This window comes from Eptesicus fuscus, chromosome 11 (genome assembly GCF_027574615.1).
Source record: "Eptesicus fuscus isolate TK198812 chromosome 11, DD_ASM_mEF_20220401, whole genome shotgun sequence".
In the NCBI taxonomy this organism is placed as follows: domain Eukaryota; kingdom Metazoa; phylum Chordata; class Mammalia; order Chiroptera; family Vespertilionidae; genus Eptesicus; species Eptesicus fuscus.
Window position 1 is genome coordinate 57,774,524 of NC_072483.1, and position 16,373 is coordinate 57,790,896.

The following is a 16,373-nucleotide window of genomic DNA, read 5'->3' on the forward strand; positions in this document are numbered from 1 at the left end:
CTGAAGAGACTAGAGAGACATAATGACTGAAAAATGTTGGATCTTAGATGGGATCTTTTGCAACAAACAAGATTGGAGCAATTGTTGAAATCTGGATGGGTGAGGGTCGGGTCAGATGAAGGAGGTCTTGTATTGCGTTTGTAATTTTTCTGTAAGCTTGAAATTGTTTCAAAATAAAAAAATCTAAATGTATTAATACTTTTTTTGGCATTTTCTACTCTTGATCATCATGACCATTTACTCTTTATTGCAAACTTGAGATGGGGGACAGCAAGATAAAGAATGTTTTCCCTCTAGAGAGACTAAAAAAAATCTCCGCCATAAAAGGGAGGTGGTCAGGAGCTGCTGCCAATGACTTGTGTGGGGTGATAAATGCTCTGGAATTAGGTAGTGGGGATGGTTGCACAATGATGTGCAACTGTTTACACTAAAAGAACTGAATGTACACTTTAAAGTGGTGAATTTTATGGCATGTGAATTATATCACAATGAAAAAGATGCCTGATTTATGAGATGTTCTCAAAGCCAAGACATACATGTCTGGGTCCAAATGAGACAGGAAGCTTCCTAGCCCCCCAACTATGGCCCAAACACTAAATTTCCCTAATTTCTACTCCAGGTAAAATATTGGAGGATTTTCGAAGATGTTCTAAAAAAAAAAGAAAAAAAAAAGCCATCACAGCCAACAAAACAGCCCAAACACAAAGAAAGCAGCAGCAGCAGAGAGCTGTTCCAGCTGCTTGCTTGCCTTCCCAGTTCCCTCCTGCTGAAATTAAAAAGCTGCAAAAGCACTTTCCGTCTGCAAGTTCCTGCCTCAGGTTCTGCGTGTTTCCTCTGGTAAGCCACGACTTCCTCTGCCTCTAGGATTCCTGGGTGCTGGACCTGGGTTCCTGCTGGAATCTCCTTCACCTCTCCCATCTGTCATCCTTTAGCTTTTATTCTGCTGTGTGGAGATTCCCTCAACTTTGTTTTTCCAACTGTCTGGCTCTGCTAATGCTGTCACTTCTGCTCTCACATGTGGAAATCTGCAGGCCACCTGTCCTCCCTGTGCCTGCATCCCACTCCTGTTTCCGATACAAGGTTTCTCTGACTTCTGTGAGGCTTTCTGGAAAATGTAATACAGTAAGTACATTAACAAGGTTCAAATCCCAAAGGCACTGAAAGTGAGTCCATCATGAAGTCTGCCTCTCATCCCTTTCCAAAGCCTGCCACCTGCCACACCTCGCTAGAGGCGACTAGTGCCACCTGCTTATTCTGTGTGGAATAAATAGTGTGTGGATAATTTCCTTTTCCCCCACAAGCAACCTGTAGTTTTGAGTCTTTTCTCCATGTAACGATCCATCTCGAAGTCTGTCTCCTGTGTCAGGACAGAGAGCTTCCACATCTTTGTACAGCTGCCCACATTCCAATACTTCACTAATGCAAACAAGGCCAGAACAAAAAAATTACAAGATGGGAGTTTTACACGTGTGATGAAGGAGTGATCCGGGTCCTCACGAGGTGACACCATGTGGAGCCTTGTGTTTTGCTGATCTGACAGGTGATATGCAATCATGTCCTATGAGGACGGTGCAGGGTTTTTTTTCCTTTCTTCCATCACTGGCACTGCTTCTGTTTTTCCTGAGTTTCTTTGTCCCAACAATTTGGTTCCAGTTCTTCAAGAGAGAGGCCACGTGGGTTATCCATCTATGTTTGGAAGGGAGACCGAGGAGGGCTGGAGTTGTGAGTGTGTGGAGAATATAAGTTTGGCATCACCCTGTATGCTGGGGAAATGGACAAGGGACAGAACACCCCCAAACGTCTCATGGTGGATTGCTTATTAGAGAAAAACTAGTAACTACACAAAGGAAAAACCAGAACGCACTGGGAGCAGGGTTCACACATCAGCAAGGGTAGACGGTGTCTCAGGTGTGGCCCCTGAGAAAGATAAAACGTGAATAGTGGTCGAGCTGGGAACGTCACCTGAATTTGATCACAGAAAAACAGCTAACAAACCAAATATGAGGAACAGTCTTTTAAAAGTAAAATGGGACTGCCCTGGTCGGTGTGGCTCAATTGATTGGGCATCATCCTATACACTGAAAGGTGGTGGTTTGTTTCCTGTCAGGGCACATGCCTAGATTGCAGGCTCAATCCCCAGTAGGGGGCTTGCAGGAGGCAGCTGATCCATGTTTCTCTCGCATCATTCTACCTCTCTTTCTCCCTCTCTCTAAAAATCAATAGAAACATATTCTTAAAAACACATACACACACACACACACACACACAAAAACATGTGGTATGTCAATATAGAGGTTGCGTAACGGTATACAACTTCTGCTCTCACTTGTGCTCTCACATGTGGAAATCTGCAGGCCACCTGTCCTCCCTGTGCCTGCATCCCACTCCCGTTTCAGATACAAGGTTTAGCAGTAGTTTAATGACTAGACTTAAAAAGCAGTGATTTAAGCAATTTACATCTTAACATGATAGTTACATATGTGCATTTTACTGTTTCATTTATATTTTAATAATTTGGCAGTCACTTTTAATATGGAACATTTATTTTTTTACATACCACGTTTTTTAAAAAATATGTTTTTATTGATTTTTAGAGAGAGGGAAAAGGAGAGGGAGAGAGAGGCAGAAATGATGTGAGAGGAACATCGATTGGTTGCCTCCTGCACAGCCCCTACTAGGAATGGAGTCCGCAACTCGGGCATGTACCCTGACTGGAATCAACTGGTGACCTCTTGGTGCATGGGTTGATGATCAATCCACTGAGCCACACTGGCTGGGAAATACCGCATGTTTGTGTGTATACATAGAATTTTTTTAAAAATATATTTTTATTTATTTCCGAGAGGGAGAGGGAGAGAGAGATAGACACAGCAATGACAGTGAATACTTGATTCGCTGCCTCCTGTATGCCCCACACTGGGGATCGAGCCCACAACCCAGGCATGTGCCCTGATCGGGAATCGAACAGTGACCTCCTGGTTCATAGGTTGACATTCAACCACTGAGCCATGCTGGCCAGGCAATACCGCATGTTTATGTGATACTGTTGTTCCACTGATTGTGTCTGGAATATAATTTGTAGTATTTCCACACATGGTTTTGCTATAAATTCTGTATTGCCAGTTAGGGATATAAATATACATTTTTCCTATATAAAATAAATAAAAATTAAGGGGGACTACAAGCCTGGCAACTACATGCTCTGTCTGGTCTTAGGCTAGATCCTGTCCCAGAGGAAATGAAGCTCTGAGCACACTCCTGGCCAGTTGATGAGCCTGGGAAATAAATGGAGTATTAAGATGTGTTTGAGGCTTCCATGGTAACTGCATTGTGATTATGTAAGGGAAAATTCTATTAGGAAATACACACTACAGTTCTTAGGGGTAAAGATCCATGATAAGTATCAAATGCTTCAGAAATAATTGTCTGTGTGCAGGTGTGCATGGGAGTGTGTGCACGATTGTGTGTAAGGCGGGAGGAACATGCCTGTAATGGCTGGATATGGGTAAAGGGTACATGGGATCTGAGCTATTCTAATTCTTACAGCTTTTCTGCCGGTTTGAAAGTGTTACCAAATAAAAGTCTTTACAAGAGGAGGCTCTAAAATGTGGGCGCAGGCCATATCTGTGGAGTATCCCAGGGTCAACACCTGTGGGGCTCCTGCAAGGCTGGTTGGACTTTCTGGAGAGCAGAGTGTCTTCCTCCAAGACAGCAGCCCGGCCACACTGCAGAGGGGCTGAGACGGGAGGCCTGCAGCCCGATGCACATAGAGCACAGGCTCCCCCACCTTATGCCACTCGGTATCTCTACCTCTGAGCTGCACCTGGAGAGAAACAGGCTGCTCTGGCTCGGACCTGAGGCTGCAAGTCTCCTCGCAGTCGATGAACGGATGAAACCAAGTTTCCATTTCCAGCCCCAGGCTCCCCCTGGCTGTCAAGGGGTGCCCTTGTCCACTCCTAGACACAGTGGTCTGCTCACAGTTTTCCCTCTGCAGCCATCGGATTCCAGTCTTTTCCACCCATCTGATCATTTCCCAACTTCCAAAATTTTGCTGATACACCTCATCTTCTGGGTTCCCTTGTTCTCACTGATTTAAACTTAAAAAGAAAAAAAAATTCCTTCACTCTCATTCTGTGGGGTTTGCGGGAACAGAAGTAAATTCAATCTAGAAGTCTCTACTTTCTGCTTTTCCAACTTCCTCTGGTTATAAATGGTGAAAAGTGACAACAGTTGGATTTGGATGGACATGCGATTAGAATGTGTGTGGTGTAGGGACGACCAGAGTGAGCAGGTTTGGGGCCTGGAACCGCCCAGTCCAAGGGGCGTGGCGGCTAAAGTCTCTACCTCGAATTTTATTGTTTCTGTCACATCTAGTGCGTGATATAACACAATTAACATTCTAAATTCAAAATTACTTTTTTTTTCTTCTGACAAAACACTGAAATTTGATGGCTAGGTAAAGAAAAAGAAAGCAAGCCTGAGCAGGGAGCCTGAACAAACCCGCCACTGCAGGTGATCGCAGGCTGAAAGGCCTACAGAGCAAAGAGCTGCCAGTCAGGTTCCACCATGTGCCCTTGGAGTCACTGTACTCAACCAGAGGTGCACAGCTGTGTAAGGCCCAGTGACAAGAGCTTCTGACAGGGGATCAGAGCCGATGGTGGGCAGGACTGGGGAACCCACCCACAGTTTCCAACACTCGAAGGCCTGCGTATCCAGTTGTCAAACCCATGACACCACAGACCCTGGGGCACATATACTTAACTACAAATAAAACTCAGTAGTCACTTATGTAACTATCCAAACACAAATGATAAAAAAATGCCATAAGGCCCTACTGTTACTCCATGTGGCACCTTCTGGTATTTTCTAGTGTGTTCTACCTCATTAATCTAAATGATGACTGCATCCACTCAGAGATCCACACCTGGAGGACCGAATGGAGCCATGGAGACTGCTCCAGGGAAGGGCCAGAGTCTCAGTACAAGGTTCTAAGGGGCGAACTTTCCTTCAATATTAGAAGGAATAGCGGGAACGTGATTGGATGCCCTGAGGGGCAATGGGCTCTGTGACAGTGAGGACAAAGACTAGATGACAATTTCTCATCTGATCTGGGTGAGAGGCCAGATCAGATGACATGCAAAGCTCTCCTCCAAGTCCAAGACCTTATTCATCGGAGCAAAGATTTACTAATGTATGTAAACCCTCCTCCCCATCACATCGAGAAGTTCCCACCCCCTACCTGGAACACGAGGACGCCCATGTGGGACACAGCCAGGTTAATCTTGGCTCCCTCCCTGTCGGAAGCCTTGTGAAACCTGATGCCATACATTTCCAACTTCCGGGCAACCTCGAGCACCTGGAAATCTGACTCGGCTGGCGTCTGGCCCCTGTGATAAAAGACAACAGGATCACAGCACTAAAAACAACCAGGTTCTGAGAGAGCCTAGCACCTCATAGAAGTGATCAGGTCAGCAGCATAAAACAAATCAGCACAGGAGGCTTTGTGTCACGGTCATTTTCACCTCACCCACAGTGACTGCCCTGGCTCTGCCTTCTCCTGCTCATCCCACATCGCTCTTCAGTTCCTACTGCTCTAGTATGTTCCCTCCAGCCATCCTTCACTACAGTCCAGAAAACTTGCCAGGGGCCAGTGTGGAGAACCCAGCACCTCAGCACTGGGCCGAGCTCACTGCAGGGCCGTCTCTACCTGCAACGGATAAGAAAGCCCACGCCGGCCACCCAGGGCTCCTGTCCTCACTCCTCCCTGGCCCTGATGTCTCTTCCAGCCTTTTCTAAAGCAGTAGGCTATGTCCCCAGAGAGCCGTGGTCTGCTGTGGCTTTAGTCCAAGCCTTAATGCAGGCTTCCTGATGCACTAGCCGTGACCGACTGTAGTGACAGCAGTCCAGAGGCTGATTCTCACTGACTTACGTGTGCTTCCGGTGGAATTCTAGTATCTTCTCTAGACAACACTCCTGATGGGGCAGGTACTTGTTGATTTTGAGGTGCTCGCGATCCAGGGTTTCATCATAATCTCCTATTTCCGCTGAGATGAGATAATATTAGTCAGTAATTTTAATTTTTAAATAAAGAAAAATAAAAACTTGCCCAGCCAGTGTGGCTCAGAGGTTGAGCGTTGACCCATGAACCAGAAGGTCCTGGTTTGATTCCAGGTCAGGGCTTATGCCTGGATTGTGGGTTTGAGCCCCAGTAGGGGGCATGTGTGGCATCTGATCGATGATTCTCTTTCATCATTCATGTTTCTATTTCTCTCCTCCTCTCCCTTCCTGTCTGAAATAAATAAAAAACATTAAAAGAGGAGAAAAATATAAACTTGTATTATTTTACTACAGACTTAGGATAATTTTTTTCTACTTTTAGTTTATGCATTTGGGTGTACTATGCCTTCTCCGGCCCATACTAAAAGTAGAAAAAATTATCCTAATTATGTAGTATGGGGGGAGCAGGGACAGGCTGGAGGGGATAAATGGAGAATAAAGGGATTATTGAGAGTAATACTTTCAACAGTAAAGATAAATTAAAAAAAGAGTAATATAAACAAGAGTTTGTATTTGTATTCCAAATATTTTATGCTATGAAGGCAAATATAAAAACAGGTGAAGAGAATTTCTTCTGTGTTTTGAAGAACTAAGACACAGGTGAGTGACTCCAGGGAGGCAAATGCTGGGCTTGCAAGCTTGATGTGTTTGTTAAGTTTTACACCACACTTTATCCCAAAGTTGTTTCAAGACTACTGTGACCAGGATAAGGTGTTTTACTTGTTTCAAGATAATGTGTTTTATTTTATTTTATTTTATTTTATTTTATTTTTTTTTAATATATTTTATTGATTTTTTACAGAGAGGAAGGGAGAGGGATAGAGAGCTAGAAACATCGATGAGAGAGAAACATCGACCAGCTGCCTCCTGCACAAACCTCCTACCGGGGATGTGCCCGCAACCAAGGCACATGCCCTTGACCGGAATCGAACCTGGGACCTTTCAGTCCACAGGCCGACGCTCTATCCACTGAGCCAAACCGGTTTCGGCTATTTTATTTTTTAAAATATATTTTATTGCTGTTTTACAGAGAAGAAGGGAGAGGGATAGAAACATCGATGAGAGAGAAACATCCATCAGCTGCCTCCTGCACACCTCCCACTGGGGATGTGCCCGCAACCAAGGTACATGCCCTTGACCGGAATCGAACCTGGGCATGCACCTTTCAGTCCGCAAGCCGACGCTCTATCCACTGAACCAAACTGGCCAGGGCAAGATAATGTATTTTAAATCATTTTTTTCCTTCAGGGCCTCTCAAATTCTTTAGGAACAATGTTTCTAATTTCATGTATTCCCAGGCGACACAAATGTTTTAGAAATAGTAAAGCCCAATAATTTTAAGCAACATACTTCTTGTTTTGTCTTGAGACCATTTCAAATCCACAGTAAAGTTTCATGCATAGAATCACACTTTAGAATGGATTTTCTATAAACCAGGCATTCTCGCTCACAACTACAGCACCGCACCCACAGCAGGATGGGACCAGGACCTGCTGTGACACTGAGCCTCAGCCCCTATTCATAGTTTACCAGCTACCCAACTGTGTCTTTTACAGCTAAAAGCCCAGTTCGGAACCATGCACTGAATGTGGCTGTCAAATCGTTTTAGTGGCCTTCAATCTCAGCAGCACACTTCTAAGGTGAAAATTACAGTTGGACAAGTTATTACGACATCTCTAAGCTGTACACAGAGCCCTCCAGCAAGTGGCTAAATGAGTTTACAGTGAAAAGCCATCTGTCTGCCTGAGAAGACTTCAGGTCAAATAAAAAACAACTAAGTCACTTTGAAAACGTGTGTTAATGAGAATCAACAAGTACTACCCCGAAGGAGAAAAACCATAGATAAAATTTGCTATTTGGCCCTGGCTGGGTGGCTCAGTTGGTTGGAGTGTCGTCCCATACACAGAAAGAGTTCAATTCCAGGTAAGGGCACAACCCTCGGTCTGGATGCATACAGGAGGCAACCGATGTTTCTCTCTCACAACGATGTTTCTCTCTCTCTCCCTTCTTCTCGCTCTAAAAATAAAAAAAAACATATCCTCAGGCGAGGATTAAGAAAAAAATGCTATTTGAAGGTGTGCCAGTAAATGATAAACCCACATACGTATTAGTAAAATTTCTGAAACTTTCTACAGCATGCTTCTTGCTTTCCAGCTTTCAGAAGCACTAGTTTATACCACGAAGATGTGCCTCCACCTCTAGTCCAGAAGCAACGTGGGTGTTTCCTTCCTTCTGTCCCACCAGCTGGGGGCTTGGAAAAGCCCTGGCAAAGACCACTCCTGCTTGCCAGAACCTCTTCTTACATTTCTCCTAGTTTGTTTTTGAAGTAACTACAGTTCTTCACAGACTGATGAACCGTCTCTTGTGCGAGATACTGAGGAAATATTTTCTTTTCTTCAGGGTTTAATGCCTAACCCATCACCAGGGGAGCTGTGACATTCACCTCAAGGAGACCTGTTTCTGGGGGTGCCATGTCAGGGTTACTGTCTGGCTTTTAGACTGAAGAGGTTTTTGGTAAAATGTATGAAGGCACAAATGAGGGACAATCTGAAAGAATGTGTGTGGGATGACTTTGGCCTTGAGCCTTTGTTTCTTAGCCGTGGGCTGTTTGCCTTATGGAATTCCACTTTGTAGAAGTTAGTCTTCAGTTTATTACAAAATGTGCAAACTGAAAGGCCTGTTCTTTGTCACATTCAGGAGCCCTCCGACACCTGCTGTCTGCCACACTGGCAGATACTAACACTGCAGAAGATGGGACGTGAGGAGGGCCGCTGTGGTGTCTGTGCAGGTCAGACGCTCTTCCAACAGGTCTCTCTTAAGTTGCAAGGCAAACAAGTATCTACAAGGGAATTCAAAACATCAGAGAGATCAGCTCCAAGGGTTCTAGAACACACTCCCCACGTCTCCATCGCAGGAGAACACAGCCACTGATGCCATCAGAGCAAAGTCACGAGTGACCCTTCACACCCCACAGCACTGCACACTTCAAGGAGCTCACAAATTTCTCTTAATTCTGTTACACACCAACAGTACCCATGATTTTGAGTGAAAAAGGAGAAATATCCAATTAAGATACAGCTTAAAACGTGGCTATGAAACTTGTAAGCAGATTGATATTTCTTGCCTGGAATTTGAAGAACAGGGACTCCTAATACCACTGGTGAGAATATAACCAGAAAAAGCGATTTGGAAATATTTATTTATTTATTTATTCCATCAACTAGAGGCCCAGTGCACATTTGTGCACTTAGGTGGGTCCGTCAGCCTGGCCTGCACCCTCTAACAGTCCAGGAGCCCTTGAGGGATGTCCAACTCACAGCCGTCAGTCAGACATCCTCAGTGCTGTGGCGGGGGTGGGAAGAGGCTCCTGCCACCGCGCTGCATTTGCTAGCCCTGAGCTCGGCTCAAGGCTTCTTCTGGCTGAGTGGTGCTCCCCCTGTGGAAGGGCACTGACCACCAGGGGGCAGCTCCTGCATTGAGCATCTGCCCCCTGGTGGTCAGTGTGCATCATAGCGACCAGTCATTCCGCCATTCGGTCAATTTGCATATTACCCTTTTATTATATAGGATAACTACCGAGCATAGATTGTATTCCAGATTTCCTGGATCTGGAAATATGATGGTGAACAAGACAAACACTCTCTGCCCCCATTGGAATTCACATTTTAGTGTGATATCTTAAAATGTACTGCATTCACTTAAAATTTACATGTGTGTACCCCCTGGGGTGGGAGGAGTTGGAGGAGGGTATAGGGGGGGATAAATGGTGATGGAAGGAGTTTTGATTGGGGGTGATGAACACACAATACAGTGTAGAGATAATTTGTTGTGGAATCATGTACCTGAAACCTATATGATTTCATTAACTTGTGTCACCCCAATATATTCAATAAAAAGGAAAAAAAAATGTGCATACCCCTTAACCCAACAATTCCAACAGAAATATTTCCAGAGTTCACAAAGATATGTGGAGAAGGATGTTTATTTGTAGCATTATAAGAGAGAAAAATTGGAAATAACCTAAATATGAACTAATATATAAGAAAGGTTACATAAATTAGATAGCAGCCATATATACAGTATATACTAATAGGGAAAGATGTCCATGCAGGCTATGGATGTGCAGGTAACAATATCCCCACCAAGTTTCATATGCACAGACTGCCGCTGCATAAGGTGGCTATGTATTGCTGGAACATGCCGGGGTCTGAGCTTCTGGGCAGAATGTGGTATAACGAGTGAGGGGCTACTTTTACTCTACATAGCTTCATTTCAATGTTTTTCTTCTCTTGTCCCAAGTGAGTACTTTTTTTTAATGAATAAACCAAGGACCTTCTGCATAAACATGGCTTGGGCCCATGATCCTGAATTAGGTAACACTTTCTGTTATCATTTTCAAGGGCTAAATATATTTAGAAGCTATTACCTTAAAAGGGATTTTTTTTTTTTTTGGTGTCAGGTATTTAATATGTCATTGAGATACATTCTGAACCATAAAAACTCTTTGCCATCCTTGGGGTCATTTCCTCACCTATATAGCGAGAGGTGAACAAATGTGATCTTGGACATTTCCTCACACTGACAGTCTACTTTTCTGATGGCAAATTACCTGTGAAAACTGCAGAGAGAGGTTCCTAAGACATCTAGGACAAGTCCATGTTTTGTCTGAGGGCTAAATAGTTGTCCTATTCAGCTCACACCTGACCTTGGGCTGTGAGTTGTTTTAGGTTGTTGCTTTATTCTCATTACATAACTGGTACATAAAACATAAGGTAAAAATCTTCTATAATCTTATTGCCCAGATAAAACAACTTTTAATGATTTCTTTCAATTATTTCTGCAAAGAATCGAGCATGAATTCAGGAGTTGCAGAAAAGAAGTCACCAGAAGTGACTGCCCTACCTATTCATGGGGTCTCACATACTAGGTACTTCTCCTAATTAAGTGTATTTTATTGTTAAAGAAGTACTAGTAAATATATGGGCAAAATTCCTAAGAACTTTATGCATATGTATAAATTTATGCCCATTTGTGTTTGTGCAAGGGTTAACTGCCAGAATGCTTCTTTTCACTATTACATACAGATCACAGTTTTTATGTGTATACTGGGCTCATTCATTCTTTGAATAAATATGCCCTGAACATCTGATAAGCCAGGTGCTGTGGGAAACACAGGTGAATTCAAGGCCCTGCTGACAGTGGCCTCAGTTCAGAACAGGCTCTTTACCGTGTGTATTCCTCCTGCAACTGACCCGGATCGGGTGGAAAAAATTTTACGGCTAGGCGAAGCATTGCGTTCTTTGGCCCTATAAAAAAAAAAAAAAATTTAAACGTCACATATAAGGCCATCTCTCTGTATTGTAGTTGCTATCTTTCCATGTATTATGATATAGTTGAGCTAGTACTTTCAAATGGACTGTTAAAGCAAATCTTTCCAAATGAGATGATATTAAGAAATTTCCTATGTATGAAATTATGAGTCCTAAGTACCAGTCATAAACAGTAAAGAAAAATTTTAAAACTCTTGTGTTAAATGGAGATTATGCAAGAAAACTTGAATAAATTGCACATTAAAAATTTTAAATATATTTTTTATGTTAAAAAGTTAAGGTATTTACACAATTAAGTAGTAATAATAAAAAATTATTTTTGAATTCCTTATATACTTTACTGAAAGAAAAATGTTTTCATCACTCACTATACTGAATTGGAACAACCTGATTATTGTTTAGCTCATTTAAGTATCTCAGCTTTATTGAAATGTTATAATAACATAACCATGTAATTTTCACCAAAAAAAAGGGGAACTGTTTGTTAAAATGTTATGGCAACCAAAATGGCCTTAGCTCATCAGTGAATAACAAAGTTACTCCTCAAGTCCTTTCTTCCTCAGTTTAGTACTAAGGAAATTTTAAAAATTTAATTAAGAGACTAACAAAAATAATCATGTTTACAATTAAAATTATGTTTATACTTACAGAACAGTATTAACTATTTTATTAAAATGCCAATTAAAGGAAGAATCTCAGTGTCATGTCATAACTTAAAGAGAAACTGCATACCTATTTTTGCATATTGCTTCCAAATGCGAGGCAAGTAACCTAGAACCAGAGTGAAAGCACTGCCCCCCCTCTCCCCCCCGCATTAAACAGCACCTTGACCTCCAGGTCCATCTGCTGCTGGAGCACCCCTCATGACTATCCAGAATGGTGACAGGGAACATCTCATCATGCCTCAGATTTGAACAGTCAAGAACAAAAACAAAGCACTTTGAGTGAACAGAATTTTAAGGAGTTAAAAAAAAAGGGACTTACTTCGTATTTGCCTACTGATGGGTTTCATAGGTTCAAGCCAAATCTAAAGAGGATTTAAGAAGAGAGCAAAACCATGAAATAACTTCTCTATTTAGTAAGTATGCTACTAACAAGAAAATAACTATAGTCATACGTAAAGGCTCTCAGTGACCCGTGGATGTGGGGAGGGTCCTACAACACAACCAGAGCTATTTCCAAATGAATGAGAAGCACCTACCCAGTAGGATGGGATGTTTTGAAACTCCAACCCGAAGTAGTCACATTCTATCAGATTCAAACGCCTCCACACTTGTGTCAGTAAAACCTGGCCGTCACATTTAGGCTGTGGTGGGACAGGTGAGAAAAAGCATATAGAGGATTATATGACTTTAAACAACGAAGACTTTAAACACGGTGTAGCATAAGGCTACTTCCTGCAAACGAACTTTATTACAGTTAATTTCTTATTTCACGGTTCTTCTAGGAGGGCTTCAGAACTGTCACAAAGTAGCCCTAGCCGGTGTGGTTCAGTGGATAGAGCGTTGGCCTGAAGGATCTCAGGTTGGATTGCGATCAAGGGCACATGCCTGGGTTGCAAGTTGGATCCCCGGTCCTGGGATCCTGGTTGGGACGCATGTAGGAGGCAACCAATTGATGTGTCTCTCTCACATGGATGTTTCTCTCTCTGTGCCTGTCTTTCCCTCTCCTTTCCACTCTAAAAAATCAATGGAAAAAAAATAACCTCAGGTGGAGATTAACAAAAAAATAAAAAGTAAAATAAAATAAGAACTGTCACAAAGCAAATAAAATGGGTCTTGGGCTCTTTGTGCTCAGAAACTGACACCATTTAAATAAAGCTAAAAAATTCCTTCAATTTTACATTCTCAGTGTCTTTAGTCATATTTCTTTGTAAACTTAGGGCTACAGAAACCATTTTTAGTCTTGGTAAATATTTTATCAAATTCTGATATTTACTAAAAAGGCGGATCTCAGAGTCCATGTTTGCATAAAATCCCAGTGAATAAGTTATTTGGCGGCATTTCATGCTTATGAGAAAAGCATGGGCCATTCTCAAATGAGGTGGGGCAATCAGCTCTAAATTCCAGTGGACTGAAGACTAGAACAAAACTAAGGGGGATATTTCTATAATCTTAGGGTAAATAAAGTCTTCCTCAGATTAGCACAAAAGAAAGAATGACAAATTTGATTTGCTCAGTGAATAGAAAGACATTCTAGAACCAAACTGAAAAAACACAACCATTTATCTCATATTGCTTTTATGAATCGAGTGAGAAAATACAAAGGGCACTCAAGCCCTCTAATAACTAATGAAGTAAAACAGCAGGAACACAGCCATGTCCACACACACTGCTGGGACCACAGTTCACATGACCTTCTGGGCTCGTTTGAAAACACCTCAAAATTTAAAGTGTATAAAATACATATGCCTCAGCAATTCTACTTTTAGAACTTTCTCCTACAGATATTCTTTTGTTTTGTTAATCTTCACCCAAGGATAGTTTTTCCATTGATTTTTAGAGAGTGGAAGGGATGGGAGAGACAGAGAGAAAAATTGATATCAGAGACACACATTGATTGGTTGCCTCCTGCATGGGTCCCGACCGGTGCTGGGGATTGAGCCTGCAACTGAGGTATGTGCCCTTGATCAGAATCAAAGAGTCCTTCAGTCCATGGGCCAATGTTCTAACCACTGAGCAACCAGCTAGGGCTCTCCTATAGATATTCTCACTCAAATATACAGAGCTAAATATCAGGACAAACTCAGTAATGAACTGGTAAACTAAACAACGGTGCAACCATAATTGAAAATTGTGCAACCCTTAAAAAGAACACAGAACCCTGCATATACCATCATGGAATAAAGTCCAGGGCTACAGCTTAGTCAAGAAAAAATGTTTTTATGTCTATACAGTGTAGGAAATATGATTCCATTTCCCAGAACCCACACACCCTGTTTACATACAATAGAAACAAGTCTGGAAGGCTGGACCGGGCATCTTTACAGGTAGCCACAGTTAAAGGACTGAACGGAGATGGGGAATGGTCAAGGGCTTTTACTTTTACCTTATTTATGAACTTCTGTAATGTCTGCATTTTTTTCAATAGACATGTCATTTCTGTAATTAAAAAATATTATATGCAAGGGTGTGTGTATTGTTTCAAAGGACACTCTGTTTCTTTAGGCTTAACCACCAGATTTTCTAACTGTGTATCCAAGAAGTGCTTACTCTCCTAAAATGAGAATTCTTATTTGAAGGAATAAAACCTGCATCTGTTATAACAAAGAAGCACAGAGAGACACAGCACAGTGAGCATCTCAGCAGAATGAGAAGTGAGCTGCAAGGTGGTCTCATATGGAAAATACAACATAAAGACCAAAGAGCAAATCACCTGGGCTCAGGATCCTCTAACATCACCTCCTACAAGTGTCAGGTAGAGCCCCTGTGACATGCTGGGGGGTGGGAAGAGGCGAGCCCATGCTCCACATAGGCTCCGTGTCACTGGGATAACCACGCAGTCCCTCTCTATTCTCCCTGCTGACAGAGCTGAGCAAGTCGCTGTAGGACTGGAGTTGGGGACACGGGGGGCTCCACAAGGAACACCCCAAGTCCCTCAGTTTGAGTGCACAGCCCCACACTATGAGGCATCACCCACCAGGGGTGACCTGCACTCCCAGGCTATTCCTGCACAGGAAAATTCCCTCACTTTCTTTCTGCTGGCCTCCAGCATGTCCTCTGAGAACCTGGCAAGTTACTCATCTTTCAAGTCCCTGTAATTTCAGTCAGTTCCACCTAACTACCACATCACCTGGTACTGACCTCCAGTACTGCACTTCTGGCATTGCTGTTTATACCTCTGTGGGTACATTTCTCCCACTAGATGGTAAATTTGAAGGACAGAGACTGTTTCATTCACCTTGAATCTCCAGGCCCAGCACATGGGAGATGTGCCATCAACAACCTAATACCCTAACCAGCTGCCACTGCTCCACTATCCTCAGCTCGTCCCTCTCCTTCAGCTGCCTGGCCACCCTTATCTGCTGGTGGGGTTAACAGCCCTAGCCAAGCCCTCCACTCCTGGTGAGGATAGCAGGGCTTGCTCCAGGAAACCTGCCGAATGGGCTAAGACCCACACTAATGTGCAGACCCACACAGGCAAATTCATGATGCATCCTTATCTTGCAATGTCCAACACCCAGGATAGAGCTCATAAGTCAGGGTACAAAAATACATTTAGTGACACATGCATTTGTATTTATATATACACACACAGACACGTATAATACACACATGCATGGGCACATATACACACATGTGTAACATACAACACACATATGCACACTCGCACACACACATATAACACAAACACACATATGTATATCACACACAAATGTATAATATATGCATGTGAACACACACATGAATACATATGTATAATACACACATATGCACAACATGGATGGATACACATATGGACATATGTATGTTATGTAGGTGCGTTTAACCTCCTGAATTGGAGTAAATTTTATTAAACTAAAAAAGTTTTTGCAAGTCAATTAGCCTATGTTCAGGTAAGAAAAGGAATTTTGAATTCTCTGTGTCACCTGAAATATATATTCAACTCCTACAAAATCATCAGAATCTGGTGTTTTTACAAACCATATAGAAACAGACAGTTCCAATGTTATTTAAATTGATCCAAGCAGTGGGGAATCCTTTCTAAATCTTTTTTTCTGAAAAAGAACCCCCAATCTCCAAACAAATCCACACACACACCCTGCCTATAGAAACATCTCCATTTATGGGTATCAATAAAAATATCCCCACTAAAATATCAACAAACATAATCCAGCAACAACTAAAAGAGTAATAAGCCATAACCAAGTAAAATTACTCAAAAGATAGAGGATTGCCGAAACCGATTTGGCTCAGTGGATAGAGCGTCGGTCTGTGGACTGGAAGGTCCCGAGTTCGATTCTGGTCGAGGGCATGTACATTGGTT

At 42.6% G+C, this 16,373-nt stretch overlaps 1 protein-coding gene across 1 annotated transcript in view; it reads right to left on the reverse strand.

Annotated features, from left to right (window-relative positions):
* The window catches only part of FARP2 (FERM, ARH/RhoGEF and pleckstrin domain protein 2), a 99,478-nt gene that overhangs the window by 39,099 nt on the left and 44,006 nt on the right, over positions 1–16,373 (reverse strand). The window contains exons 4-9 of the mRNA XM_028140842.2: positions 12,589–12,693; positions 12,372–12,414; positions 11,285–11,363; positions 8,799–8,896; positions 5,930–6,044; positions 5,240–5,387 (exon numbers count right to left, since the gene is read on the reverse strand). Coding sequence (XP_027996643.2) covers positions 5,240–5,387; positions 5,930–6,044; positions 8,799–8,896; positions 11,285–11,363; positions 12,372–12,414; positions 12,589–12,693 — 588 coding nt within the window. The remainder of the gene's footprint in view (positions 1–5,239; positions 5,388–5,929; positions 6,045–8,798; positions 8,897–11,284; positions 11,364–12,371; positions 12,415–12,588; positions 12,694–16,373) is intronic.